Genomic DNA, 27,572 nt, shown 5'->3' with positions numbered 1-27,572 from the left:
TGTATTCCCATTCATATATTTATTTTTCTGCATTGCACAAACAGCTCCACCTACCACACTAGCAGCTACCTACCCTCATATAACAGCCATTTAAGTGCTAAGTTGATATAAGCATAGGGCTCAATGAATCTATCTGAAATTATTTATAGGCTGCCTTTAAGGGTGGAACCCTTTCAAGGCAGTGAAACTTCAAACATGCAGATGCATTTATTTATTTATTACATTTCTATACTGCCCAATAGCTGAAGCTCTCTGGACCATTCACAAGAATTAGTACTACAAGAAGAACAAGCAGCACACCCACCAGCATGGTGGATAGAATGACAAGTTACTCTACAATCAACACGATGCACAGAGGAGCATGATATATTGTCCTTATGTTTGGAGGGTTCATGGCTAAAACCAGGGTGTCTTAAGAGAACTAAGTGTCACAATCAAGTTATTAAGGCTCATAAATTGCCTTATAGGACAAGAGCCCAGCATTCTAAAAATATCCAATTCCAAATTCATTATTGGTTTTAGAAGTTAAGAAACTGTTACCTTAGTCTTGTAAACACTTACATGCATACAGTCATAAAAATAACATTTTTTCCAATGCAGAGGCCCCAAAATCACTCCCTCTGACACACATATAAACACACAGAGAAAAGTCTAGTGGTACTATATTAGTTTCCAAATAGTCTGTGTAACCCAGGAAGCCATTTGTATTAATCATTGCCAGGCATAAAAAAATCAGGAGTGTCATTCAAGAAAGAAGATCAACACTGTAACAAAGAGTGATCCCTCTCTTTTTCCCTATATACTTCCTTCTTCTCCAAACATTGCACAAACCACTCTGCAAACATACAATAATTCCCCAATCATGTTATCTGAAAAGAATAGAAAACCTTGCCTAGAAAACTTTTTCTAGCACCATTTTGTCTCCCTAAGAGATTTCATGTTTAGAAATATTTCAACAAGCATTTGTTCACCCTTCCATTACAATAAAGCTATGTGTGGAAATCTGTCAGTGACCAGCCAAGAAGATGAGACTATGTAATGCTATTAAATCCTACTTTATATCATGTGTTCCATGCCACACTTTGCTTGCACATGCTAAAGCAGACACAGTCAAACAATGTATGCCCATCTCCCCAGAAGATCCTTAAAGCCTCCATACTGAATCCATTCAAGGTTATTTGTTGTTGTTCAGTCATTAAGTTGTGTCTGACTCTTCGTGACCCCATGGACCATAGCACGCCAGGCCTTCCTGTCCTCCGTTCTCTCCCGGAGTGTGCTCAAGTTCATATTCATTGCATCGGTGATGCTATCTAACCATCTCTTTGAGGTTATAGCACACATAAAAACATTGTAGCTATTTAAGAGTGCTTTAAGAGTTATAATTAATTACAACATGCATTACTGCAATATTAACACTAAATTAACACGATAAACCATGAACAACTTGCCAGCTAGAGTCTTTACTGAAAGATTGTGTGTGTGGGGGGGGGGGGGGGGAGACAACCATATGCACCATCCCAAGCTCCTCAGAGGAAAGATATAATAAAAGATTAACAATGAATAAAACACACACTTAACAATGTATGTACAACTACATTACGGGGTAACCTACAGTAAATTTATGTTCAGATTCATGGACTGAATATACATCACGTCTCCAGGGAAGAAAAAAATGCACTGTACTGGGAGGCAAAAGTGTCCACAGACATCTGGATAAATGTCATATGGAACAGATTCAAAAAATATATGTACATCACAGTATAGGAATGAGCTGACAGACACATTAGAGGGGAAGAGGAGTATTGCTATCATCATCAATTCTACAGGAGATGTCAGTACGAGAAGTGGTTGCTTCTTCTTGCTCTTGTAGCAGTAGTTGCGTTACTCCCGCGGGACAGAGCGCCCACGGGCACCTTACGCGCGAGACCTGGTTCATCGGTGCATGCACAGCGTGTGTGTCTGTGTGTAACGGGGCGGAATGGAGGGAGAAAGCTGACTGATGTATGTGCGCCTTTGGGAAACAGCAATTCACTGGTGTGCATGAAAGAAAATGTGCGCGGCAGGGGTGGGAGCTGGCGACGAAGAAGAAAACACACAGGACTACCGGGGCAGAAGGGCACGCCTGCATCGGTGCCCGGGTGTTCACGGTCGAGCGTTCGTGGTTTATCAAGGTTGTGCGTGGGGCAAGGCAAGGCAAGGCAGCTGCCTCGCGAGCCAGATAAGGCTCCCGGAGAGGGAGGAGGGGAGGAAGGCTTGAAAGGGAAGCAGGGAGGGGGAGCGCGACGAGGAGGAGGGTCCCCCCCCACCGGGCTGCGGGCGCGGGGAGCTCGGCGGCGGGGGGAGGCGGCGGGGGGGAGATGAAGGCGCCAGCACGCAGGCCGCACTTACGTGTAGATGATGGACATGAAGTGCATGAGCCACAGCACCGTGAAGAGGGTCAGCCCGAAGATGGCGAGTCCCTCCAGGGCCAGGGCCAGCGCCGCCATCCCCGCCTGCCCACAGGGAAGGGAGAGGCGTGGGGGGAGGGGGGAGTCCTCGCACGAGCGGCGGCAGCTGCGGGAATGTTAGGCGAGGCCCCGCCCACTCGCCGGCTGCCCTCACGTAGCCCCCTCAGACAGACAAGGCGGGCGCGCAGACGACGCCCGCCGCCTTCTTTCTTTCGTTCTTTCTCTTTCTTCCGTTCCTTCCTCCTCGCTCTGCTGCTGCCTTTTCGCCAGCCAGCTACCCCTCCCTTCGACGCACTCGCTCAGCCTCTGCCGTCGCCTTCCCCGCTGGATGATGAGGAGGAGGAGGAGGAGGAGGCGGAGGACGCCGCTGCCTCGCGCGCCGCTCCTCCACTCACTGCCGAGCCAAACGGACTCGCCTCGCGCTGCCAACCCCGGCAGGCCCCGCCCCGTGGCTGTCACCCTCCGCGGCCACGCCCCCTCGCCCCTCTCTTTCGCTTTCCCCCCCTTCGGCGCTGACGACAACATCCCCCTCCTCCTCCTCCTCCTCTGGGAAGCCCAGCCCCAGGTGCCGACGGTACGCGCTATTTGGGGGGGGGGGGCGTGAGTCACGCTGGTGAGCGGGGAGGCAGGAAGGAGCGATGATGTCATGCGTTATCGGAACTGCGGGGCGCGCGGGCGGGAGGCTGGTCGCGCTCGGAGGCGCTCGTCGCCTCACAGGCGGCAGCGCCCCTCCCCCGCCGTCCGCGCACAGGACCGAGAGGCGGGCGGCGGGCGAAGCGACGAAGGCAGCGGGGCGGGCGCCGCAGTCCACGTGGAACGAGCGCGCTTTCCCCACCTCCCCCAGTCCGCTCCCCGCACAGCCAACCTGATTCGAAACAATACAGTAACATTCCAAAGCAAAAAAAAGCCCTCGCAACCCTGGCGGTCGTTGCAAGCGAAACTCCTCATCTTCGTAAAACCTTCAGTAACACAAACCCCATCGACAAGGTCAAACAAACGCCACCGTTCCCGAGCAACAACCACCACAACGAAACAGGGCAAATTCACAGGGCTAGCTAGCCACTGCAGCGGAAATCTCACATCACCAAATATTTTTCTGTCACGATTACAGAAACCCCATAGCTAAGTAGGTAGTGGTTATTAACGCCGGAAGCCCGCTGAGTTCTCTGTAATGGAAACATTTCCGTGGTTGGCCTCCTGAAAAGAAAAGTGCATTATTCTGACAACACTCCTAATGCTACACCGGTAGTCCTAAGCTTAGTGATGTGAGTGAAATGTTTTTCTGGAACTCCATAATATTCTCTGTCCCCCATTCCGCCTACCCATTTTCACCACTGCTGGGGGCAGAATTTTTGTCTTTCATCCATGGATGTGGTAGACTGGATAGGTTTGTACATAAACTTGGGGTGGCAAGAATGGAAGAGATAGTAAGCATATTTGGCAGATAAGTGTGAATATAGTGTGTTTCTGGAATATAGACAGAGAGGGAGGGGAAGGGGGGGAATTAAAGAAATAATAAAAGTGTGAACTCCCCTCTAGTTACTTTTTGATACATTACTGAGGAAAGGATGTTATGTAGGGAAAAGACTGTGAATGTAACTAATATATTATTTGTCTGCAAGTATATTGCTAGTCACTCAGAGTCACAAGCAAGTTGATGTATTACAAACAAATATGGGATGATTTAAGACTTGGTAGGACTTCTCTACAATTTCAGAAGCCACTTAATAGGTTTGTGATCATACTAATCCTTAAAAAATGTCAGGCTGAGGCAGGAGATTTTGAAAGTTGTATAACAACATAACCCCCACCTCCCAATCTCTCTTCTATTTTCTTCTTGTATAAATAAACTTTGTAACAATCTTATCTCATTGTTTGGTAGACATTATCCTTGCTGGAAAATCAGATGATGCTACTGGCCTTTTGTTTCCTCTTGTGCTATTTTTAGATATGATATGTGTTAAGTATCATATCTACAATATTTTTTTTTTCCAATAAAATAAATCAAAAAAGTTGGGACATAAATCTATTTACACTGAGTTGTTCTCACACAACAGATGAGTAACTGATACAACACAAGCCATTTATGTAAATACTGAACAATGGGTGAAGCAGCAAAAGTGGAGCAGAAGGAAACAGGGAGTAGTCAGCAGCCTCCTATCCAGCATCACAGATCAGTTTCTTTTCACTTGAATAGGCATGACACTAAACAAGGAAAACATGGCTGTTGAGTACAGCCCCAGAAAAGAAAAAGAAAAAACATCTTGCATCCTGAAAGTTATTGGACAGGATCATCATTAATCCCCTGCACAGCACTAGGTCACACTGACCAGTTGCCAATCACTGACTGCAGCAGGGGAACACCACTCACACATCAAGATGTGTGGCATGGGACCACACCACTCTGCTTCCATGCCTACAGAGCTGAGTTCACAAGTGGAAAAGAAAGAACATTGGTGGCGGGGATGTACATGACTGAAAAGGCACAAAGCAAAAATGGGAGCACTTGCATAAATCATAAACACCTAAGAAGAGCAACAGGGTCCTGCAGAAAAGAAAGAAGGGCAGCTATATATAATGGTTGTGTTCTCAGAGCTCTCATAGGCACACCACATACCTTGGACATGAACACCCACTAGGAACCTTTCTCATTGTGTTTACTATGGAAAGGATAGGGGTCCTGTAGTGGATAGCCCATCCCAATGACTTACCTCAAGCAGGGTTAAAATTTCCATCACAATCTACCTTTAAAAAAAAAAGTTTATTTTTAAAGAAACTCACTTCATATTACCCATCAATTCCAGTTTACAATTCAAACCAAAATAAACATTCTGTCTATTTCCATCATTGAATCCAAATTCCATAATCCCAGGCTCAAATACTTCCCAAAGTTATAAAGAATCTTCACTAAGGCTTATGTATGAAGAAGCATGTATAGCAGCGGTCCCCAACCTTTTTGGTGTCAGAAACCGGTCCAATTTTTCCACAGACCGGGGGGGGGGGGGGATTTTCCGCTGGCAGACTTCCAGCCTCTGAGACGCAAATGGTGTCCGCTATGCGGACGCCATTTGCATCCCTATTCTTTGCAGTAATTGGCTAAGTAAAGATTTACGTAGCCTGTTACTTGTAGAACAGGGACGCAAATGGCTTCCGCGATGTGGATGCCATTTGCATCCCAGTGACTGTAAGTCTGCCAGCAGCTGGAGCCAGCAAGTAGCTCCGCAGACTTGCTGCACAGCGGAGCTGGCCAGGGCCAGCAAGGATTCGGGGGGGGGGGGGTGATTGCCCCCCCCACGGACCCAAGGTGAGGGGGTTTTGCACACCCCTGTGGCCCAGTTGCTGACAGGCCACGGACCGGTACCGGTCCATGGCCCAAGGGTTGGGGACCCCTGATGCATAGGACTGGGCTAAATCTGTTCTTATTTAGTGCAGGAGCTTAGTTGAGAAATATTTCACTTCTGGCTACCATCTGCATATGGAAGGTGAAAGTATGCCAATGGAAGTTTACAGATCACTCAGAAGACATATTCTCAAGCAGGCCAGATGGTGCAACAACCACAGAAGTCAATGGGACTACTTGTGAGTAAATTTACTTTACTGCACAATCTAGACAGATCTCATCACCAGTGTCATTGTTGTCAAGTTCGCCATTCAGTACTGAATAGGCTATTCAGCTGACAGTTACACAGGCCTGGTGAGCTTCTAATAAGAAACTCCAGCATTCTAAAATCAGCACATATTGATACCTTTTTTGTGTAGAAATGATTTCATAACTAATAATATCTACTGTCCCATAAATTAGGGTTCACAGTCTTATCTTACACCTGTCAGGCTAGATAAGATCAATTTTGAATTATACATTTGAAAAGATAACTCCCTACTCAAAATTTGCCAATTAAACCTGTCTATAAATTTTTCTAGATATCTGTATATCAAGCTTTTTGATACGTATACCTTACACAATGTTTTCTGCTCATTAGTTGATAAGCAAAAACTTTAAGTATACTTTTGACCTGGGATAATACAGTTTGATATCTCTCAATTTCTCACATAATCCTTTTCATCTCTGGTGATGAATTATAATTCAGCATTTTCTCTTTGGATATTATCCAAACTGGTTTGCCAACTACATTTTAATAACGATTACCTAAAGTTCATTATGAACTCACTTCATATCTTCCCTACTGGTACCAGTTACCTTATTATTTATTTAATTATCTGGATTCCTAATGACCTTCTATGCAACATGCGTAATTTCTTGAAAGTTGCAGCTCCAAGACAAGACAGCTTTTGCTTGGGGGGGGGGGGAATAGTCATTTTCTTCAGTAATCATTTTGAGCACACTGAGGACTGTGCTGCCAACCTTTTGTGACAGATCCATGACAGTACAGTTTATTAATTACAAAACAAATCAGTTACAGAATTCCCCTGTTATAGAATTAATTGATTACCCAACAGTACTCATCAAATTCATCAGCAGCTTTCCAAAGTAAAAAAAAAAATCAATTCAAACTTTCTCGGATCAAAAGGAAGAAAATTGAGTGTAAAAATTGAGTCATTTTTTAGAACAATCAAAATTCATTAGATAGGGACCATAGTGGCTTCAAACAGGTAGTTTTTCCAAATATTTTGGCCACCTAATGCGAAGAGAACACTCTCTGGAAAAGACCCTGATGCTGGGAATGATTGAAGGCAAAAGGAGAAGGGGACGGCAGAGGATGAGATGGCTAGATAGCATCACCGATGCAATGAATATGAACTTGAGCACACTCCGGGAGAGAGCAGAGGACAGGAAGGCCCGGCGTGCTATGGTCCATGGTGTCATGAAGAGTCAGACACGACTTAATGACTGAACAACAACAACTTGCTTCCCAAAACAGAGGAGGGCTGGGGAGAAAAGAAAAGGTCTTATCCAATAATTGCCAGCTCCTTCTGGCAAACATTGAGTTTGTATCAAAAAACTAAAAGTTCTGGCCCATCTTTTCTCCATCCAGTACATTGCTGCAAAAGACCTGTTGCATCTAAAGTGCTGACACTGTATCTGTTTGCTACCAAAGTTGATATAGCAAGCACAGGAAGCTCCCTTGTATGTCGGTCTCTCCAGTCTCAAACTGTGACCTCTTCTCTAAGTTCCAGTGCTGCTTGCACGTTTACTTCCTGCTGGTTGAGGTGAACAAGCCACTAGGATCTGGGTTTCAGAAACAAAGGCTGGGGATGAGTAGCATATTGTCTCCAGCTACTATGCGCTGGTGTTGATATAGCACCGGAAGCTCCCTTGCATACAGCAGTCAGATGAACCCTTTTCCAAGCTGCAGCGCCACTTGCTTGCTTGCTTCTCCTCTCCACTCTGAGGTATGATATAGCAAGCCACTAGCAATCCTTAGAGACTTGGGTTATGACAATCAGGGGTGCATGGGCAGGAATGAGCAACATCACCAATCATCCATCTTAAACAGGGCTGTAGAACCTCAGGTTCAGGGGCCAAATCCAGCCCTCAGGGTCCCAAACTGCCCCTCTGGGCTTCCCCATATGACCACACCCCTTTCCCCCAACCACTGATCATTGGGTGGTTTCCCAGCTTTCAAGCAGTTTTTTCTCCTTTCTAAAAGGTTGAAATGCATCTTTGGTTCACCTCTTTGCCCCCACCCCCACCCCCATTGTCATCAGCCATGCCCACCAATGGAATGTGGCCCCCAAGAGCTTCTCTGAAACTGAATTCGGCCTTCAGGTTGAAAGAGGTTCCTGACCCCTGATCTTAATGAACAGTCTGGGCAGACCACAACACCAAAAAACCACTTTCCCCTGATACCATTGTGCCTTATAAGCCATGCAGTGGTGGTACACACTCAACAGCTAGATTTCCAAATTAGGGTTCTGCTCTGCCACAGTGGAGAGAATCAGACACCAGGCTCTTTACGCAATAAAAGTCATGTTCTCACATGTACTGTCAGTCAACCAAGATGATGTAGTGCAGAAAAAAAGGTTGGGGACATTGCATAGCGTAGGCAGGAAAAAGACATAAACATTTGTCATCAGAGCAGTTTAATGGAAAGTAGGGGCCAGTGGGCATGTGATAATTTTCTCAGGGTTTCTCTTTCAACTGCTCATGCACCAAATCCCCAGCAGTTTGCTGAAGTCAAAGAAGTTTAGAGAATAGCTTTGGAATGTTGCAGGAGCAGTTCTGAAAAAGGAAACTTCATCAGAAAGATAAGAAACAGAGGTATGCATGAAGAAGCCAAAGATGCATGAGTTGTGGGGATGAGGAGGAGCAAGTCTGATGGCAGGTAAGGTGATGTTAGGCTGGTTCACAAAATGTTTTACTAAAGCATTTGAAGAAGGACTTTAAAAAGGAGAAAAGGCCTGAGAAATAGAAGGGGGACATTCTAGGCATAAGGAGCAGCAGAAGAATAAGTAAAGGAGGAAGAGAATAGGGTACCAACTATAGATGATCAAAGGAAAAAACAAACAATTCAAGAAAAGGGTGTAAGATGAGCCAAAGCAGCAGAAACAACATAAGCAGAGGCTGACATTTTCAACCTTGCTCACTTTAGATGAGAACTCTGAAACCTGTATCAGAAATACAACAGGAGATGCCACTTACTGGCATATCTGAATTGCATATCAAACTGAATGCTGTTTTTGTGACCATGGTAGATGCCAGGCTATAGTTGGTAGACATCTCTTAAAATAAAACATTCTGTTTGAGACTCATATTTTCATCAAGATGACTTGCTGCTGCTTCATCACAGAGCCATCTAGGGCTAGGGTCATCTGCCCACCAAACTCTTATACCTGAATCTATGGAATCCAGAACTCAGGGTGCCAAAAGAAGAGAAGAGGTGATTCACATTGATTCTTGATCAAGCAAGTCAACATATTTCACTGCAGGAAACAGCACCCCTTCACTCACCCAAGATTATTAGCACATCTCACTTGGAAGGTAATTTCTTCTTCACATCAACAAATATTGCAGTCTATTACCCTTCTGAGCATTTGCTACCATAAGTGATGGCCACCAACTTGAACAGCTTTCTAAAGGGATTAGACAAATTTATGGAGGATAAGGGTTTTAACTGCTACTAGTCATGATGGCCAGCGTGGGAGGCCCGGGTTCAAGTCCACACTCAGCCATGAAGCTAGCTCACCGGGTGACTTTGGGCAAGTCTCTCAGTCTAACCTACCTCACAAGTAGGTTATGTTACCTTGAGCTCCTTGAAGGAAAAGGCAGGATATAAATATAATAAATAAATAAACAAACAAACTCCGGTATCAAAGGCAGTATGCCTGTAGTACCTGTTGCTGGGGAGCATGAGCAGGAGAGTGCTGTTGCACTCAGGTCGTGCTCGTGGGCTTTCCAGAGGAATCTGGCTGACCACTGTGGAAATAGAACGCTGGACTAGATAGGCCTTTGGTCTGATCCAACATGGCTCTTCTTACATTCTCATGATCTTAGAGATAATTAAAAGATGAATTTAAAAAGAGAAACAGGGTCACAAAATGGCACCCACCACAAAGGTTATAATGAATGTGTTGTTGTTCAGTCGTTAAGTTGTGTCCGACTCTTCTTATCCCATGGACCATAGCACGCCAGGCCTTCCTGTCCTCCGCTCTCTCCTGGAGTGTGCTCAAGTTCATATTCATTGCATCGGTGATGCTATCTAGCCATCCCATCCTCTGCCGCCCCTTCTCCTTTTGCCTTCAATCTTTCCCAGCATCAGGGTCTTTTCCAGTGACTTCTCTCTTCGCATTAGGTGGCCAAAATATTTGAGCTTCAACTTCGGTATCTGTCCTTCCCATGAGCACTCAGGGTTGATTTCCTTTAAGAGTGACTGATTTGACCTCCTTGCAGTCCAGGGGACTCGCAAGAGTCTTCTCCAGCACCACAGTTCGAAAGCATCAATTCTTCGGTGCTCAGCCTTCCTTATAGTCCAGCTCTCACAGCCATACATTACTACTGGGAAAACCATAGCTTTGATTAGACGGACCTTTGTCGGCAAGGTGATGTCTCTGCTTCTTAATATGCTGTCGAGGTTTGCCATAGCTTTCCTCCCAAGGAGCAAGCGTCTTTTAATTTCATGGCTACAGTCACCGTCTGCGGTGATCTCGGAGCCCAAGAAAATAAAATCTGTCACTGCTTCCATTTCTTCCTCTTCTATATGCCAGGAAGTGGTTGGCCATTTGTTGGCCAGATGCCATGATCTTAGTTTTTTTAATGGCGAGTTTCAAACCAGCTTTTACGCTCTCCACTTTCACCCTCAACAAGAGGCTCTTTAGATCCTCTTCACTTTCTGCCATTAGGGTGGCATCATCTGAGTATCGGAGGTTGTTGATAATTCTCCTGGCAATCTTCATTCCGACCTGTGATTCATCCAACCCGGCGTTTCTCATGATGTACTCTGCATATAAGTTAAATAAGCAGGGTGACAATATGCAGCCTTGTCGTACTCCTTTCCCAATTTTGAACCAATCGGTTGTTCCATGTCTGGTTCTTACTGTTGCTTCTTCACCCTCGTACAGGTTTCTCAGGAGACAGGTAAGGTGGTCTGGTACTCCCATCTCGTTAAGAATTTGCCACAGTTTGTTGTGATCCACACAATCAAAGGCTTTAGTGTAGTCAATGAAGCAGAAAGAGACGTTTTTCTGGAATTCTCTTGCTTTCTCCATGATCCAGCGAATGTTGGCGATTTGATCTCTAGTTCCTCTGCCTCTTCGAAACCCAGCTTGTACTTCCGGTAGTTCTCGGTTCACATACTGCTGAAGCCTAGCTTGTAGGATTTTGAGCATCACCTTGCTGGCATGTGAAATGAGCGCAATTGTACAGTAGTTTGAACACTCTTTGGCATTGCCCTTCTTTGGAATTGGAATGTAAACTGACCTTTTCCAGTCTTGTGGCCACTGTTGAGTGTTCCAAATTTGTTGGCATATTGAGTGCAGCACTTTAACAGCATCATCTTTTAGGATTTTAAATAGCTCAGCTGGAATACTGTCATCTCCACTAGTTTTGTTGTTAGTAAGGCTTCCTAAGGCCCACTTGACTTTACTCTCTAGGATGTCCGGCTCAAGTTCAGTGACCGCACTATCATGGCTATCAGGGATGTTAAGATCTTTCCTGTATAGTTCTTCTGTGTATTCTTTCCACCTCTCCTAAATCTCCTCTGCTTCTGTTAAGTCCCTGCCTTCTTTGTCCTTTGTCATGCCCATCTTTGCACAAAACGTTCCCTTGAGATCTCCAATTTTCTTGAAGAGATCTCTAGTCTTTCCCATTCTATTGTTTTCCGCGATTTCTTTGCATTGTTCATTTAAGAAGGCCTTCTTGTCTCTCCTTGCTATTCTCTGGAACTCTGCATTCAGTTGGATATATCTTCCCCTTTCTCCCTTGCTTTTTGCTTCCCTTCTTTCCTCAGCTACTTGTAAAGCCTCATCAGACAGCCACTTTGCTTTCTTGCATTTCTTTTTCTTTGGGATGGATTTCGTTGCTGCCTCCTGAACAATGTTACGGACCTCCGTCCATAGTTCCTCAGGCACTCTGCCTATCAGGTCCAATCCCTGAAATCTATTCCTCACCTCCACTGTATATTCATCAGGGATATGATTTAGGTCATACCTGAACGGTTTAGTGGTTTTCCCGACGTTCTTCAATTTAAGCCGAAATTTTGCAAGGAGCAGCTCATGATCTGAGCCACAGTCAGCTCCAGGTCTTGTTTTTACTGACTTTATGGAGCTTCTCCATCTTTGGCTGCAAAGGACATAATCAATCTGATTTCGATATTGACCATCTGGTGATGTTCATGTGTAGAGTCGTCTCTTGTGCTGTTGGAAAAGAGTGTTTGCTATGATCAGCGTGTTCTCTTGGCAAAACTCTATTAGCCTTTGTCCTGCTTCATTTTGTACACCAAGGCCATGCTTGCCTGTTATCCTGGTGATTTCTTGACTTCCTACTTTAGCATTCCAATCCCCTATGATGAAAAGGACATCTTTTTTTGGTGTTAGTTCTAGAAGGTGTTGTAGGTCTTCATAGAACCAATCAACCTCAGCTTCTTCGGCCTCAGTGGTTGGGGCATAGACTTGAATTACTGTGATGTTGAATGGTTTGCCTTGGATTCGTACTGAGATCATTCTATCATTTTTGAGTTTGTACCCCAGTACTGCTTTTCCCACCCTTTTGTTGACTATGAGTGCTACTCCATTTCTTCTAAGGGATTCTTGCCCATAGTAGTAGATATAATGGTCACCTGAATTAAATTCGCCCATGCTTGTCCATTTTAGTTCGCTGATTCCCAAGATATTGATGTTCAATCTTGCCATCTCATGTTTGACCACCTCCAGCTTGCCTTGATTCATTGATCTGACATTCCAGGTTCCTAAACAATAATGTTCTTTACAGCATCGGATTTTCTTTTCACCACCAGACACATCCACAGCTGAGTGTTCTTTCGGCTTTGGCCCAGCCACTTCACTCTTTCTGGCGCTACTTGGAAATACCCTTTGCTCTTCCCCAGTAGTATATTGGACTATACTATACTATACTATTCTGACCTGAGGGGCTCATCTTCTGGCGTCATATCTTTTAGCCTTGTGATACATGGATCACTGCCTTGTTGTGGCGAAGGGGCTTGTGTAACTCAGTGAAGCTATAAGCTATGCCATGCAGGGCTACCCAAGATGGACAGATCATGGTGGAGAGTTCTGACAAAATGTGGTCCACTGGAGAAGGAAATGGCAACTCACTCCAGTATTCTTGCCAAGAAAACCCCATGGAACAAGGCTAAAAAATGAATGTGTGCTGAGCTTCAAATGTCCCTGTCCCTGACAGCTATGTCACACCCACTAGCACAGACAGAACATAGCAAGACAGATGCACACATAGGTAAAGTACAGCACTCCTGATAACTCAATTAACTCACTTTTCTTCAACTCACTCCCCATAACTGCCAATCAAGACAGGAAATGTTGCAGACCATGTTTGAGTTGCAGCTCTCCTATAGTAAGGATGACCCAATGCATTTGGACAGCTTTCCCCAAGATGGCACCCTCCAAATGGTGCTCCCATCACACCCTGGCACCATGGTCAATGGTTAGGAATTTGGGAAGCTGTAATACAAAACATCCCCTTCATGGATCACTGCCTTGTTGTGGCGAAGGGGCTTGCATAACTCAGTGAAGCCATAAGCTATGCTGTGCAGGGCCACCCAAGACGGACAGGTCATGGCAGAGAGTTCTGACAAAATGTGGTCCACTGGAGAAGGAAATGGCAACCCACTCCAGTATTCTTGCCAAGAAAATCCCATGGAACGTATCACAAGGCTAAAAGATATGACGCCGGAAGATGAGCCCCTCAGGTCAGAAGGTGTCCAATATACTACTGGGGAAGAGCAGAGGGTATTTCCAAGTAGCGCCAGAAAGAGTGAAGCAGCTGGGCCAAAGCCGAAAGAACACTCAGCTGTGGATGTGTCTGGTGGTGAAAAGGAAGTCCGATGCTGTAAAGAACAATATTGTTTAGGAACCTGGAATGTCAGATCAATGAATCAAGGTAAGCTGGAGGTGGTCAAACATGAGATGGCAAGATTGAACATCAATATCTTGGGAATCAGCGAACTAAAATGGACAAGCATGGGCGAATTTAATTCAGGTGACCATCATATCTACTACTGTGGACAAGAATCCCTTAGAAGAAATGGAGTAGCATTCATAGTCAACAAAAGGGTGGGAAAAGCAGTACTGGGGTACAATCTCAAAAACGATAGAATGATCTCAGTACAAATCCAAGGCAAACCATTCAACATCACAGTAATTCAAGTCTATGCCCCAACCACTGAGGCCGAAGAAGCTGAGGTTGATCGGTTCTATGAAGACCTACAACACCTTCTAGAACTAACACCAAAAAAAGATGTCCTCTTCATCATAGGGGACTGGAATGCTCAAGTAGGAAGTCAGGAAATCACCTGGATAACAGGCAAGCATGGCCTTGGTGTACAAAATGAAGCAGGACAAAAGCTAATAGAGTTTTGCCAAGAGAACACGCTGATCATAGCAAACACTCTTTTCCAACAGCACAAGAGGCGACTCTACACATGGACATCACCAGATGGTCAATATCGAAATCAGATTGATTATGTCCTTTGCAGCCAAAGATGGAGAAGCTCTATACAGTCAGTAAAAACAAGACCTGGAGCTGACTGTGGCTCAGATCATGAGCTTCTTGTTGCAAAATTTCAGCTTATATTGAAGAACGTAGGGAAAACCACTAAACCATTCAGGTATGACCTAAATCATATCCCTTATGAATATACAGTGGAGGTGAGGAATAGATTTCAGGGATTAGACCTGATAGACAGAGTGCCTGAGGAACTATGGACAGAGGTCCGTAACATTGTTCAGGAGGCAGCAACGAAATCCATCCAAAGAAAAAGAAATGCAAGAAAGCAAAGTGGCTGTCTGATGAGGCTTTACAAGTAGCTGAGGAAAGAAGGGAAGCGAAAAGCAAGGGAGAAAGGGGAAGATATATCCAACTGAATGCAGAGTTCCAGAGAATAGCAAGGAGAGACAAGAAGGCCTTCTTAAATGAACAATGCAAAGAAATCGAGGAAAACAACAGAATGGGAAAGACTAGAGATCTCTTCAAGAAAATCGGAGATCTCAAGGGAGCGTTTTGTGCAAAGACGGGCATGATAAAGGACAAAGAAGGCAGGGACCTAACAGAAGCAGAGGAGATTAAGAAGAGGTGGAAGGAATACACAGAAGAACTATACAGGAAAGGTCTTAATGTCCCTGATAGCCATGATAGTGCAGTCACTGAACTTGAGCCGGACATCCTCGAGAGTGAAGTCAAGTGGGCCTTAGGAAGCATTAGTAACAACAAAGCTAGCGGAGATGACAGTATTCCAGCTGAGCTATTTAAAATCCTAAAAGATGGTGCTGTTAAAGTGCTGCATTCAATATGCCAACAAATCTGGAACACTCAACAGTGGCCACAAGACTGGAAAAGGTCAGTTTACATTCCAATTCCAAAGAAGGGCAACGCCAAAGAGTGTTCAAACTACCGCACAATTGCGCTCATTTCACATGCCAGCAAGGTGATGCTCAAAATCCTACAAGCTAGGCTTCAGCAGTATGCGAACCGAGAACTACCGGAAGTACAAGCTGGGTTTCGAAGAGGCAGAGGAACTAGAGATCAAATCGCCAACATTCGCTGGATCATGGAGAAAGCAAGAGAATTCCAGAAAAACGTCTCTTTCTGCTTCATTGACTACGCTAAAGCCTTTGATTGTGTGGATCACAACAAACTGTGGCAAATTCTTAAAGTGATGGGAGTACCAGACCACCTTATCTGTCTCCTGAGAAACCTGTATGAGGGTCAAGAAGCAACAGTAAGAACCAGACATAGTACAACCGTTTGGTTCAAAACTGGGAAAGGAGTACGACAAGGCTGCATATTGTCGCCCTGCTTATTTAACTTATATGCAGAGTACATCATGAGAAACGCCGGGTTGGATGAATCACAGGTCGGAATGAAGATTGCCAGGAGAATTATCAACAACCTCCGATACTCAGATGATGCCACCCTAATGGCAGAAAGTGAAGAGGATCTAAAGAGCCTCTTGTTGAGGGTGAAAGTGGAGAGCGTAAAAGCTGGTTTGAAACTCGCCATTAAAAAAACTAAGATCATGGCATCTGGCCAACAAATGGCCAACCACTTCCTGGCATATAGAAGAGGAAGAAATGGAAGCAGTGACAGATTTTACTTTCTTGGGCTCCAAGATCACCGCAGACAGTGACTGTAGCCATGAAATTAAAAGACACTTGCTCCTTGGGAGGAAAGCTATGGCAAACCTAGACAGCATATTAAGAAGCAGAGACATCACCTTGCCGACCAAGGTCTGTCTAATCAAAGCTATGGTTTTCCCAGTAGTAATGTATGGCTGTGAGAGCTGGACTATAAGGAAGGCTGAGCGCCGAAGAATTGATGCTTTCGAACTGTGGTGCTGGAGAAGACTCTTACGAGTGCCCTGGACTGCAAGGAGGTCAAATCAGTCCATCCTAAAGGAAATCAACCCTGAGTGCTCATGGGAAGGACAGATACTGAAGCTGAAGCTCAAATATTTTGGCCACCTAATGCGAAGAGAAAACTCTCTGGAAAAGACCCTGATGCTGGGAAAGACTGAAGGCAAAAGGAGAAGGGGACGACAGAGGATGAGATGGCTAGATAGCATCACCAATGCAATGAATATGAACTTGAGCACACTCCGGGAGAGAGCGCAGGACAGGAAGGCCTGGCGTGCTATGGTCCATGGGGTCACGAAGAGTCGGACACGACTGAACGACTGAACAACAACAATACAAAACATCTGGAGGACACCAGGTTGAGGAAAACTGTATTAGGAGATGCAACATTCTCAAGCTTTAGGGAAGGAAACTGTTGTGGTCAGAACAGAAATTGTTTGCTTCAGAAAGCAGAACAGGCTATTGCAGAGAAAACAAAGATAATAGCCTTCACCACTGTGTACGTTGTGGGGAGGGGTGAGCACCCCTAGGCAGAGATCCTTAGTGTGGGAATTCCACTCCATGTCTCTTCTTTGCAATGTCTAAGACAGACAACACATTATATGACTTCATCATGTTGTGCATGATGTATATTTTAGGATAAAATGCATACAAAAATAGGTATTTTGTGAAAACCTATGTTTGTACTCACACACTAATGTTTGTGCTCTTTTTAAGGAAAAATTCACAGATTGATCTGGAAATAAGCTGGAACAAACTTATGAATGAACAGATGTGACACTGACACAGAGTGAAAATAGGCGGCTTTATCCATTATTATTATTATTATTATTATTATTATTAAATTTATTAATTGCCCATCTGGCTGGTCACCCAGCCACTCTATGTGCATCTCCCTGAGGGAGGGGCCATAACTCAGGGTAAAGCAAAGGTTCAGTTCTTTCAGTTGAAAGAAGCAGGTAGCCACTGGTGGGACAGATCTCTGTTGCTTGAGAGCTGTTGCTGGTCACAGTTGGACAAATACTGAAAGACAAATAGTCTTTTTCTTTAAAACCTTGGTTTTTCTCCCTCCTTTGAATAATGAGAATTCTGAAAAATTCCCAAAGCCATAGTCAGACAGTACCATTCCTGGGGCCAATCCAAATGGCACAAAATAGTGAGCAAACCTCCAAAATGCTTTTGAAATAGTTTTGAAACAAAACAAGTAAAACAAAACAAGAATTCAAGATTGTTTAGGAGTGTTTTGATAATACATTTTCCTTCAAAACCATGCTAGTGTGAATGAAGATTTCCATTTATCACAAGTGTGGTTGCTAGGAGGAAACTCTATAAAATGGAACATAAATGCAAGTGTCTGCAAAATCCTCCCACCCCACCCAAAACTCATTAATTGTATTACACAGGGTTTTTATCAAGTCAGAGCAAATTTATAGTCTACTAAAAATCAAGTAAGAAGTACATCCAGCACTACTACCCATTTACTTCTTGAATCTGGCTGCATTCCTGGAGTCAGTCTTCACAGAAACGCAAAGAGAAGCGTTTTCAGCTTTTCTCCGCTTTTTCCTGAAATTGGCTTTGGTCCATCAGTGGCACACGAAGCATGCAAAGCTGAGTATGCACTACCCAAAACCCAGCTTTACTTGCTTTGTGTGCTGCTCATGGGCCAAAGCCGACTTCATCATGAAAAACATCATCAACCTATTAGGTGCTGCTCAGCGAATGAGAGAGTTGTCCCCACCCCTGTCAACATTCCACTGCTCAGGGAAGTTTACTGGAAGCACTGAATTAAGCCCTTGAAGTTTATCCCACACCTCTCCCCTCTCATCCAACACTAGGGTGAATCATCATCCTGTATTCTGATCAATGGGATCTTCTCAAACTGGGGAGAGGTAACGAGCAGGGTACCGCAGGGCTCGGTCCTGGGCCCAGTGCTCTTCAACATTTTCCTTAATGACTTGGAGGAGGAAGTGCAGGGAATGCTGATCAAATTTGCAGATGACATAAATTGGGCGAGATAGCTAATACCCTGGAAGACACAAACAAAATTCAAAGTGATCTTGATAGACTGGGGCGCTGGGCAGAAAATAACAGAATGACATTTAATATGGACAAATGCCAAGTTCTGCACCTAGGAAAAAGAAACCAAATGCACAATTACAAGATGGGGGATACGTGGCTCAACAACACGACAAGCGAGCAGGATCTTGGAATTGTTGTAGACCATAAGCTGAATATGAGCCAACAATGTGATGTGGCTGCAAAAAAGGCAAATGCTCTTTTGGGCTGCATTAATAGAAGCGTAGCTTCCAAATCCCAGGAAGTACTAGTTCCCCTCTACTTAGCACTGGTTAAGCCTCATCTGGAGTACTGTGTCCAGTTCTGGGCACTACATTTTAAGAAGGATGCAGACAAGCTGGAGGGGGTTCAGAGGAGGGCAATGAAGATGATCAGGGGACTGGAAACAAAGCCCTATGAGGAGAGACTGAAAGAACTGGGCATGTTTAGCCTCAAGAAGAGAAGACTGAGGGGAGATAGGACAGTGCTGTTCAAGTACTTGAAAGGTTGTCACAGAGAAGAAGGCCAGGATCTCTTCTTGATCATCCCAGAGTGCAGGACACGGAATAATGGGCTCAAGTGACAGGAAGCCAGATTCCGGCTGAACATCAGGAAAAACTTCCTGACTGTTAGAGCAATATGACAATGGAACCAATTACCTAGGAAGGTAGTAGTGGGCTCTCCCACACTGGAGGCATTCAAGACGAGGCTGGACAGCCATCCGTCAGGGATGCTGTGACTTGGATTCCTGCATGGAGCAGGGGGTTGGACTCGATGGCCTTGTAGGCTCCTTCCAACCCTGCTATCCTATGATTCTGTCCTGGCCTTTCAATAATCAAATAAATACAATTTACAGTGGAAAAATCTAATCACAAACTGGTAATGGCTTTCCTTTTTAAGGCCATATCTGCCTGGTAGATTTAAAGGGCAACAAGCGCACACCCAGTGGATACTTACCCCTCTCACTTCACACACATCTCTGAGACTCCCAACTCTTCCTACTCATCCAGACCACAGATGGGAGGAACTGTAGGACTCCCATAAGCCAAGTAATATTTACAGTAAAATAATGCTCTGAGCCTCCAGCAGAGGAACCTACTCTATCAAAGTCTCCATGTACTTTTTTGAACGTATCGTTTAGTTTATTTTAATTTATTTTTTTAGTTTGTGCTTTTATTTGATATGTTTTTGATGATTTTAATGTTTTAATTATAACTTTGTTATGTTATCTCTAGCCACCATCAGAAGTAATTTTTAGTGGAAAGGTGAGATATAAATGTAATGAATAAATGATTAAGAGAGCAATCCTGGACAAACATCCCAGGGACCATAGGGTTGTTCATATTCCCCCTTCTGAAGTCAAAGACAGCGCTCCAACCTCGGAAGGGGGAGTTGCAGATCCACCCCCCTCCCATCCCCTCGCAGCTGGCACAAAAGAAACATGCCAGCTGCCCTCCAAGGACAGACAAGTGGCCAAGGAAGAGGAGGAAAGGGGCCGTTCTGCTGGGTGAGGAAGGGAGGATACTGGAGAGGGCAGGATATGATTTATCCTAAACCTCCTCCAGCCTCCTTCCCTTCCCCTCCTTCCCTCCCCCTCCAAATTGCCCTTGCTAGTTGGGCTTAAAAGCTTGCTTGTGAAATCTGCAGGGTGGGAGGACAGGGAGGTGAAGATCGCCTCCACCACTCCTCCCACCCTGCATTGCATTAAGATGCCTCTGAGTTCCCAGACTGAGTTCCCAGTCACGAAGGAAGCAATGATAGGACTGTGCCCCAGAGAACAAAGGATCTGTGCCTGCAGGCAAATGTCATCCAGAAGGACCAGAGCAAGGGTATGACAGAGGTCATCCTAGAAGAGATTGTATGAACAAATATGGTTGGATATAGCTGTACCTCACGGAGTAATGTCATGGCTGGTCAAAAGATCTTGGCAAGATCTTGTCTTAGAGAGCAATGAACAGTTTTCTGGAAAAAGACCATGCTTAGCAATGGAACACATGATTTACACAAATTACAGAGGGGGTGTCTATAGCTCAGTGGTAAAGTACATGCTTTGTATGCAGAAGGTCACAGGTTCAATCCCTGACATCTCCTTTTAGGACTGCAAAAGAAATACCCCTGTCTGAAACTCTGGTGAACCACTGCCAGTCAGTATAGCCAATAGTGACCGTGGTGGACCAGTAATCTGCTTTGGTATAGGGCAGCTTCTGATGTTCTGTGAGCCAAATTTAATCCTTGATATATCCAGTTAAAGGATTTTAGGTTAATGTGATTGGGGAATGCCTCTGCTGGAAATCCGCCCAGCTCTGGGGTTGAGAACAGCTGTAGAAAAAAGCCTCACCATGTCAAGGGATTGCTTCTTTCAATAGCTTTCTTTGTCACAGTACATGGCAAGATCCGGACAACACAGATTTCAAAAGATTTCCAGGATGTGATGAGTTCCCGCCATGTATCTGTGATGCAAAGGAAATGTTACCTAATTTTTTTAAGCCACTATAGCAACAACCATGGTACTAGGTTTACCACATCAATTAGCATGTCAGACTTGATATCTGAATCTGGGGCCTGCTATCAGTCACAGATGAGATGGACCCACTGATCTGACTCAAAAGTAAGTTTTTCCCCCCTGCTCATGAGTTTGGCTTTGTTTTACATTTCTATTTCTTCATGAGGAAGGAATCACACATATTATATTTTTAAAACTTCTGCTTGGATTTTGAGTAGCAAATATATCTCCTTGGCTATATTTGCCTTTCAAACATCTAAACTGTCAAAATATATGCTTCCCAATAAGCACATAGTGATTATACAATCACAGCACAAAGCCTGATATGACAGAGCAACACACTTGTCAGCTGCACTGCTTAGTTTTGAGATGAATACATGTATCCTGTTTTATCTTATGTACTTTTTCTTTTATTGCTACAAGTGGCACCTGCAACAAAATGTTGCTGTGTGGCATGCTCCTGTGCAGGGTGCCAGCCAGCCATACCCTCTTCCAGGATACTCCATTCCATTCCCCCTCCCCTCTGATTTTCCACTCCCCACCCCAACAATCAGTCAGCATTCTGGGCTCCCTAAGCATGCTCAGTCTTCATTGGGTTGTTTGGAGGCAGAGTCTAAAGGGTTTTTTTTGTACTTCTGAAACCTTGGGCTTCCCCCAAGCCTGCTCATACCTTCCTGTTACACATTGATGGTGTTGTTTTAGCTACACAAGGATTTTTAGTTAGTTAGTTTGTTTGTTTGTTTATTTATTTAAAGCACTTGTAGACCACCAGTTATCCAAAACATTCCAAGGCGGTGAACAGCAAATAGATAATAAAACACTAAAATATAAAATAAAACCATAACAAAGATCCCCAAACCATGACTCAGGGAATGACTTTGAAAGCACTGCATTACCTTTTCTTTTCTTTTTTTGCTCTATGTCGAGCTTTACTTTGTTCTCTTTATCAATATGCTGAGATGAGTCATAGAGACTGCTACCCCATTCAATGGAACACAGAGGGAGCAATCCTGTGGCCGCTAGTCAGTGGCTACACGGCCATAGGACAGGGGCATTGCTAGGGTCTTAAAAGATCCTAGGGTCTTAAAAGTGTGTGTGTGTGTGTGTGTGTGTGTGTGATGCGTGCGTGTGTGCGTGCAGTGTGCTTGCATGTGTGTATAGATTACATACATACATACATAAGAAGTGTGTACTGACTCCCCACTCCACTTCAACTCAGACCCTGATTCAGCATTTTGGAAAACATCCCACTTCTGCTCGGGCCAATTTGTAGTCGGACCACTTCAGCTCAACACCAGACCATCCTTCTCCCCCTTCAAAATTTCATTGCAGGCAAGCTCACAACAGTGGGCATGTAAGAGCAGAAAAGAAAAGTAGGGGGAGATAAGTTTTTTGCACCTCAAAAAAACCCTACACCAGAGATTAGGGATAGGGACCTCCTAATGGTCACCTTAAACACCTTTTGATTAGGATCTCTAATCCCCTGGGTGACTTGATAGTTTTTACTTTTTGTTTTAGACTTTGAGAAAAGGAAACTTTATGCATGGCTAGCGCAAAGGCCACTGGGCCTAACTGTCTGAAATTTGGTAGGTTCAGTCAGCTCTGTAGGGCCTGCTAGGTCCCCAAATTCCATGAATTTATGTGGAAGTCCAAAAATATTATAGCCCTTTGCTTTGACAGATTTTCTTGAAAATAGCAAATTTTACCTATGGCTAGCACAAAACCTACTATACCTAACTGCCTGAAATTTGGCAGATTCAATCTATTCCATGGGGGCTACCAAGCCTCCAAATGTCATGTATTTATCATACAAACTAAAAAAGATATGGCCGTTTTTGTTTTCCAATGCAAGTCAATGGGAAAATGTAAAAAAAAAAAAAAAAAAGGCAATTAGGACAGCTCAAAAGATCCGGGGCACAGCTCAAAAGATCCAGGGCCCATGCCCAGGTGAGCCTCTTCCCAAGATGACTCTGCCATAGGATATGTCATTTTCCGGGAACTGCCCTTCCCCCCTTCTTCAGGCAGTGTGGAATGGCCTTGTGCTCCGCGCTTAGAAGAGGAGCACAGAGTGGCCAAAACGGGGTGTTCCAGGGCGGGAAAGGCAGAAATGCCTCTACGACACATCCTATGTGTCGTCCAGCAGCCTCCTCCCCTGCTCCACGTTCCCACGGCTAGACAGTTGAAATGGGCTGTCTAGCTGCAAATGCTGGGCAGGAGAAGTGCAGAAGGAATGATCCCCTCCGTGCTTCTCCTGCTCTGCATTGGATAGGCAGTCGCCTCCGAGTTCGGAGGTGGCCGCCTATACCCATAGTATTGCGCCCTTAGGCTGCAATCTTACACCCACTTATCTGAGGATAATCTCCAATGAACTCAATGGGACTTTCTTCTGAGCAGACATGCATAGGGTTGTGCTGCCAATGATGGTATACAGTATTCCTCTCACTCTCATCCCCTCCTCCCTCCTGTCAATTTGGCAAATATTTGAGAGTAGAGTTTGACCCGCAGACTTTGATGGGTAGGCAAAGAATTGTAGAAGCTAATCCTGTTCACACAATCTATCTGGGCACTGGCTACTGTCTAACTGAGGACATCCTTTCCACTCCTGTTGAGCAACCCATCTGTCGAGCTTAGTCAGTTTGCTGATACTATCTCAGGGGACATAGTCAAAATTCCACTAGTGATAGTGGGCCACCAATTGTGATCACCTCAGTTAAGGTGTCTTGGCTCCTGATGGCTCCTTAATTATGCTGCTATATTAAGTCTTAACTGTATACGTAGGTGATGTACACTTAAAAAAAAAAATCTCCTGGAACACATGGACATGTTTTAGTGCAGCATTAATGTTACATGGCATGAAATATTCCGGGGGCAATCCAATGAAGATAGTCAGCAGCCTCTGAACTCAGAGGCTACTGAATATCTAATGCAGGGCAGTTGGAGTGCGGAGGCGATCTTCGCCTCTACTCTCCAGCTACCCTGCATTTCTGCTAGATGGGCAATATTGCCCATCTAGCACCGGTGCTTCGGAGGGAGAGGGAAGGAGGCAGGACAGACACCTGTCCCTGAACTGATGTTTTCAGGAAGGGAGTCTGAGGAACTGAGGCAAATAGTGGTGACAAAGGACGACGTTCTCAACCTTATTGACAAACTGAAAGTAAATAAATCACCAGGCCCAGATGGTATCCATCGTAGAATTCTTAAAGAACTCAAATATGAAATTGCTGAACTTCTGACAAAAATATGCAATATGTCCCTAAGATCAGCCTCTGTACCAGAAGACTGGAAGATGGCCAATGTAACACCAGTTTTTAAAATGGGATCCAGGGGGGATCCAGGAAATTACAGGCCAGTTAGCTTAGTTCTGGGTAAATTGGTTGAAAGCATTAAAATTAGTAAGCATATAGAAGCACAAGCCCTGATGAAAAAGAATCAACATGGCTTCTGCAAAGGGAAGTCCTGTCTCACTAACCTTTTACAGTTCTTTGAGAGTGTCAATAAACATGTAGACAGGGGTGATCCAGTAGACATTGTTTACTTGGACTTCCAAAAGGCTTTTAACAAAGTCCCTCACCAAAGACTCTTGAGCAAACTTAGCAGTAATGGAATAAGAGGAGAGGTTCTCTTATGGATCAGTAACTAGTTAAAGAACAGAAAGCAAAATTGCCGCGGAGCAGAGCAGGCTGAAGAGGATTCCGGGGGGGAGGAATGGATCGCCTCCCCCCTACGGACCCCTCCCTCCAGGAATGGCAGGTAAGTGTTCTGCCCATCCCTAAAAGTGATGCATATTGGGGCAAAAAATCCTAACTTCAAGTATAACCTAATGGGATCTGAGCTGGCGGTGACTGACCAAGAAAGAGATCTTGGGGTTGTCGTGTACAACTCAATGAAAATGTCAGCCCAGTGTCCAGCTGCTGTAAAAAAGCCAAACTCCATGTTAGGTATAATTAGGAAGGGAATTGCACCTAAAACTGCCAATCTCATACTGCCCTTAAATAAATCTATGGTACAACCACACTTAGAATACTGTGTACAGTTCTGGTCACCACACCTAAAGAAAGATATTGTAGAGCTGGAAAAAGTGCAGAAAAGGGCAACTAAAATGATCAAGGGACTGGAGCAACTAAGGAATGGTTCCAACAGCTGGGATTGTTTAGCTTGGAAAAAAGGAGACTAAGGGGCAACATGATAGAGGTGTACAAAATTATGCATGGTGTGGAGAATGTGGACAGGGAGACATTTTTCTCCTTCTCTCATAATACTAGAATCCAATGGGGACATCTCATGAAGGTGACTGGTGACAGATAAAGTACTTCTTCACACAGCATATAGTTGAACTATGGAATTTGGTGCCACACTACGTAGTGATGGCCACCAATTAGGATGGCTTTAAAAGGGGGTTAGACAAATTCCTGGAGGAAAAAGCTATCAATGGCTACTAGTACTATGTGCTCCCTTCAGTATCCGAGGCAGTATGCCTATGTACACCAGTTGCTGGGGAACATGGGTGGGAGGGTGCTGGTGCTCTTGTGTTCTGCTTCTGGGTTTCCTGTTGACAGCTAGTTCGCCACTGTGTGAACAGAATGCTGGGCTAGATGGACCCTTGGACTGATCCAGCACCGTTCTTCTTATGTTCTTACTGAGCATGCTCAGTTCTCATTGGACTGCACATTTTAGTTTCCCGCCCTAAATGTAACTGATAGAGACCTATATGTTTGGAAAGAGTTAATTGGGTTAATAGGAGTTAATTGGGAGTTAATGTGGGTGGGCTCATTCTGACCAGAAGTGTATTTAAGCTGAAGCCCTGAGGTAGAAAGGGAGGAGGAAGCATTCTGTTGGCTGTTGCTAGTTCTTGTTCAACAAGGGTGTTGAAAGAAGAGATTCATGGACAGAGAGTGGGAGGCTTCAATAGGGAATCTTGGAGGGCTGTAAATTTTCGTGCTTTCTGGAGAAGAAAAGACTGCTATGCTAGTTTTGCTGAGGCCAGATACTGTCTGGCAGAAGCCAGGAAAGCATTTCTTCAAGGAGTGAGGACTCCATTGTTGCAAACTGCGATTAGGTGGCTACTACAGAGTTGGAAGTCTGGAGGCTTGTCTGCCCTCCTTGGAGCCAAGACGGAGAGTGCCTGCGTTCTGATGTCACATTAACCCATGGTGGCTTAATAAGTTACTCACAGTAGCTTATTTAAATAGTGCACAATGCCCTGCCATATGACTGGGTTAATAAGCTACTGTGTGTTATTTGAACCCCGCCCCCTTGCCCCCTGTCCTGCTGCAGTCCTCCCGCCTGAGGAGTGGTGCTGTTTCACCTCTAAAGCACTCATACACAGCCTCCTCCACCAAATCCACCATCACTGTGCTTTATAATTTACTGTGGTTCAAGGTGTGGGTTAGTTGTATTTGGTTTGCATAGTCATGTCTGCTAATCAGTGAACGGTGTTACTCAGTGAAAACCCAAACACTAATTAATATGATTATAAGATAAGCTTATAATATGCTTTGTGAACCGCCCAGAGAGCTTCAGCTATTGGGTGGTATAGAAATGAACTAAATAAATGCATAAATAAAAATCATATATAGAGATAATTATGGTAGCTTCCAACATTACTCTAGTGTAATCAAGAAATAGAATCCAGGATGAGTTGGCATAGCCATAGCAGTCTTGATCTCAATGGATGGATTCATTTGGATCAGCAGGGACAGGAGCAGGTTTAACCCCCCTCTAGTGATTTCCCTGTGTGTAGCACTTTAATTTCTCCCATAAAAGTGAACTGTTCCAAATGCAATCCATGCCAATGTAGAAAAGTAAACCATTATTTCTGCTTAGCGCTGCTGCAGTAAGAGCACTGCCTTCTCTCTGCCCTTGACACTGATATGGATCCTGCTCGAGTGTCCAAATATAAATGTTCCAAAAGTTGATTGTGCTAGAAATGTCAAAAACACTGGAGGTGGCGGTGAGTGGGAGGGGGGACCCTCCATCATTCCCATTTGGGTCCAACAAGAACGGAAAAGCCAGTGTGAAGAGTCTGTATGCTCCTGTGAGTTCTGATGCAATCTCTCAGGCCCTATATAACGTGCAGCTGATCCTCACCTTTTTTTTTACCTCGAGATAAGCATGCATGTGCCCAATTCAGATTGGGACCACTGCATATAGGATGGAGAGGTTTAAACCTTCTCACATAGCCACTCCCCCCCCATCCCCCCCCCCACAGGAGCTAAAAAACCAGGGAAACCTCCATTCATGCCAAGTGAGTTTAAAAAAAATAAATCCCCTGTGCTGGGGGGGGAGGCAACGGGGGGGGGCATGGCTGGGTGGGAAGGTTTAAACTTCCCCTACTCACATAGGTGGTCCAGATCAAGGCCCCACACACTTACTACAAGGTAAAAAACATGGTGAGGATCAGCTGCATGCCACATATTTAAAATAGCGTGTAGTTTAGCTCTTAATACTCATGGGGCAGAGCGCAGCTTCCTAAACTGCTAAGACCATCTCTACACCAGCTTAAAATCCCGAATTTAAAACGGGGCTTTCTGCTTTCATTTTAAATGCAGGATCATGACAGACTGCCT

General features: G+C 44.6%; 1 protein-coding gene across 1 annotated transcript in view; it reads right to left on the bottom strand.

The window, feature by feature from the left end:
- UGCG (UDP-glucose ceramide glucosyltransferase) overlaps positions 1–2,843 on the bottom strand; it is a 46,426-nt gene extending 43,583 nt beyond the window's left edge. Inside the window, exon 1 of the mRNA XM_084834686.1 lies at positions 2,389–2,843. Coding sequence (XP_084690812.1) covers positions 2,389–2,486 — 98 coding nt within the window. The 5' untranslated portion in view covers positions 2,487–2,843. The remainder of the gene's footprint in view (positions 1–2,388) is intronic.
- Between the last annotated feature and the right edge of the window lie 24,729 nt (positions 2,844–27,572).

This window comes from Heloderma suspectum, chromosome 2 (assembly GCF_057233095.1).
Source record: "Heloderma suspectum isolate Gila_16-S chromosome 2, 16-S_ref, whole genome shotgun sequence".
Taxonomy (NCBI): Eukaryota; Metazoa; Chordata; class Lepidosauria; order Squamata; family Helodermatidae; genus Heloderma; species Heloderma suspectum.
The sequence above is the reverse complement of the archived record's forward strand: the minus strand, read 5'-3'. Positions and strand labels throughout refer to the sequence as shown.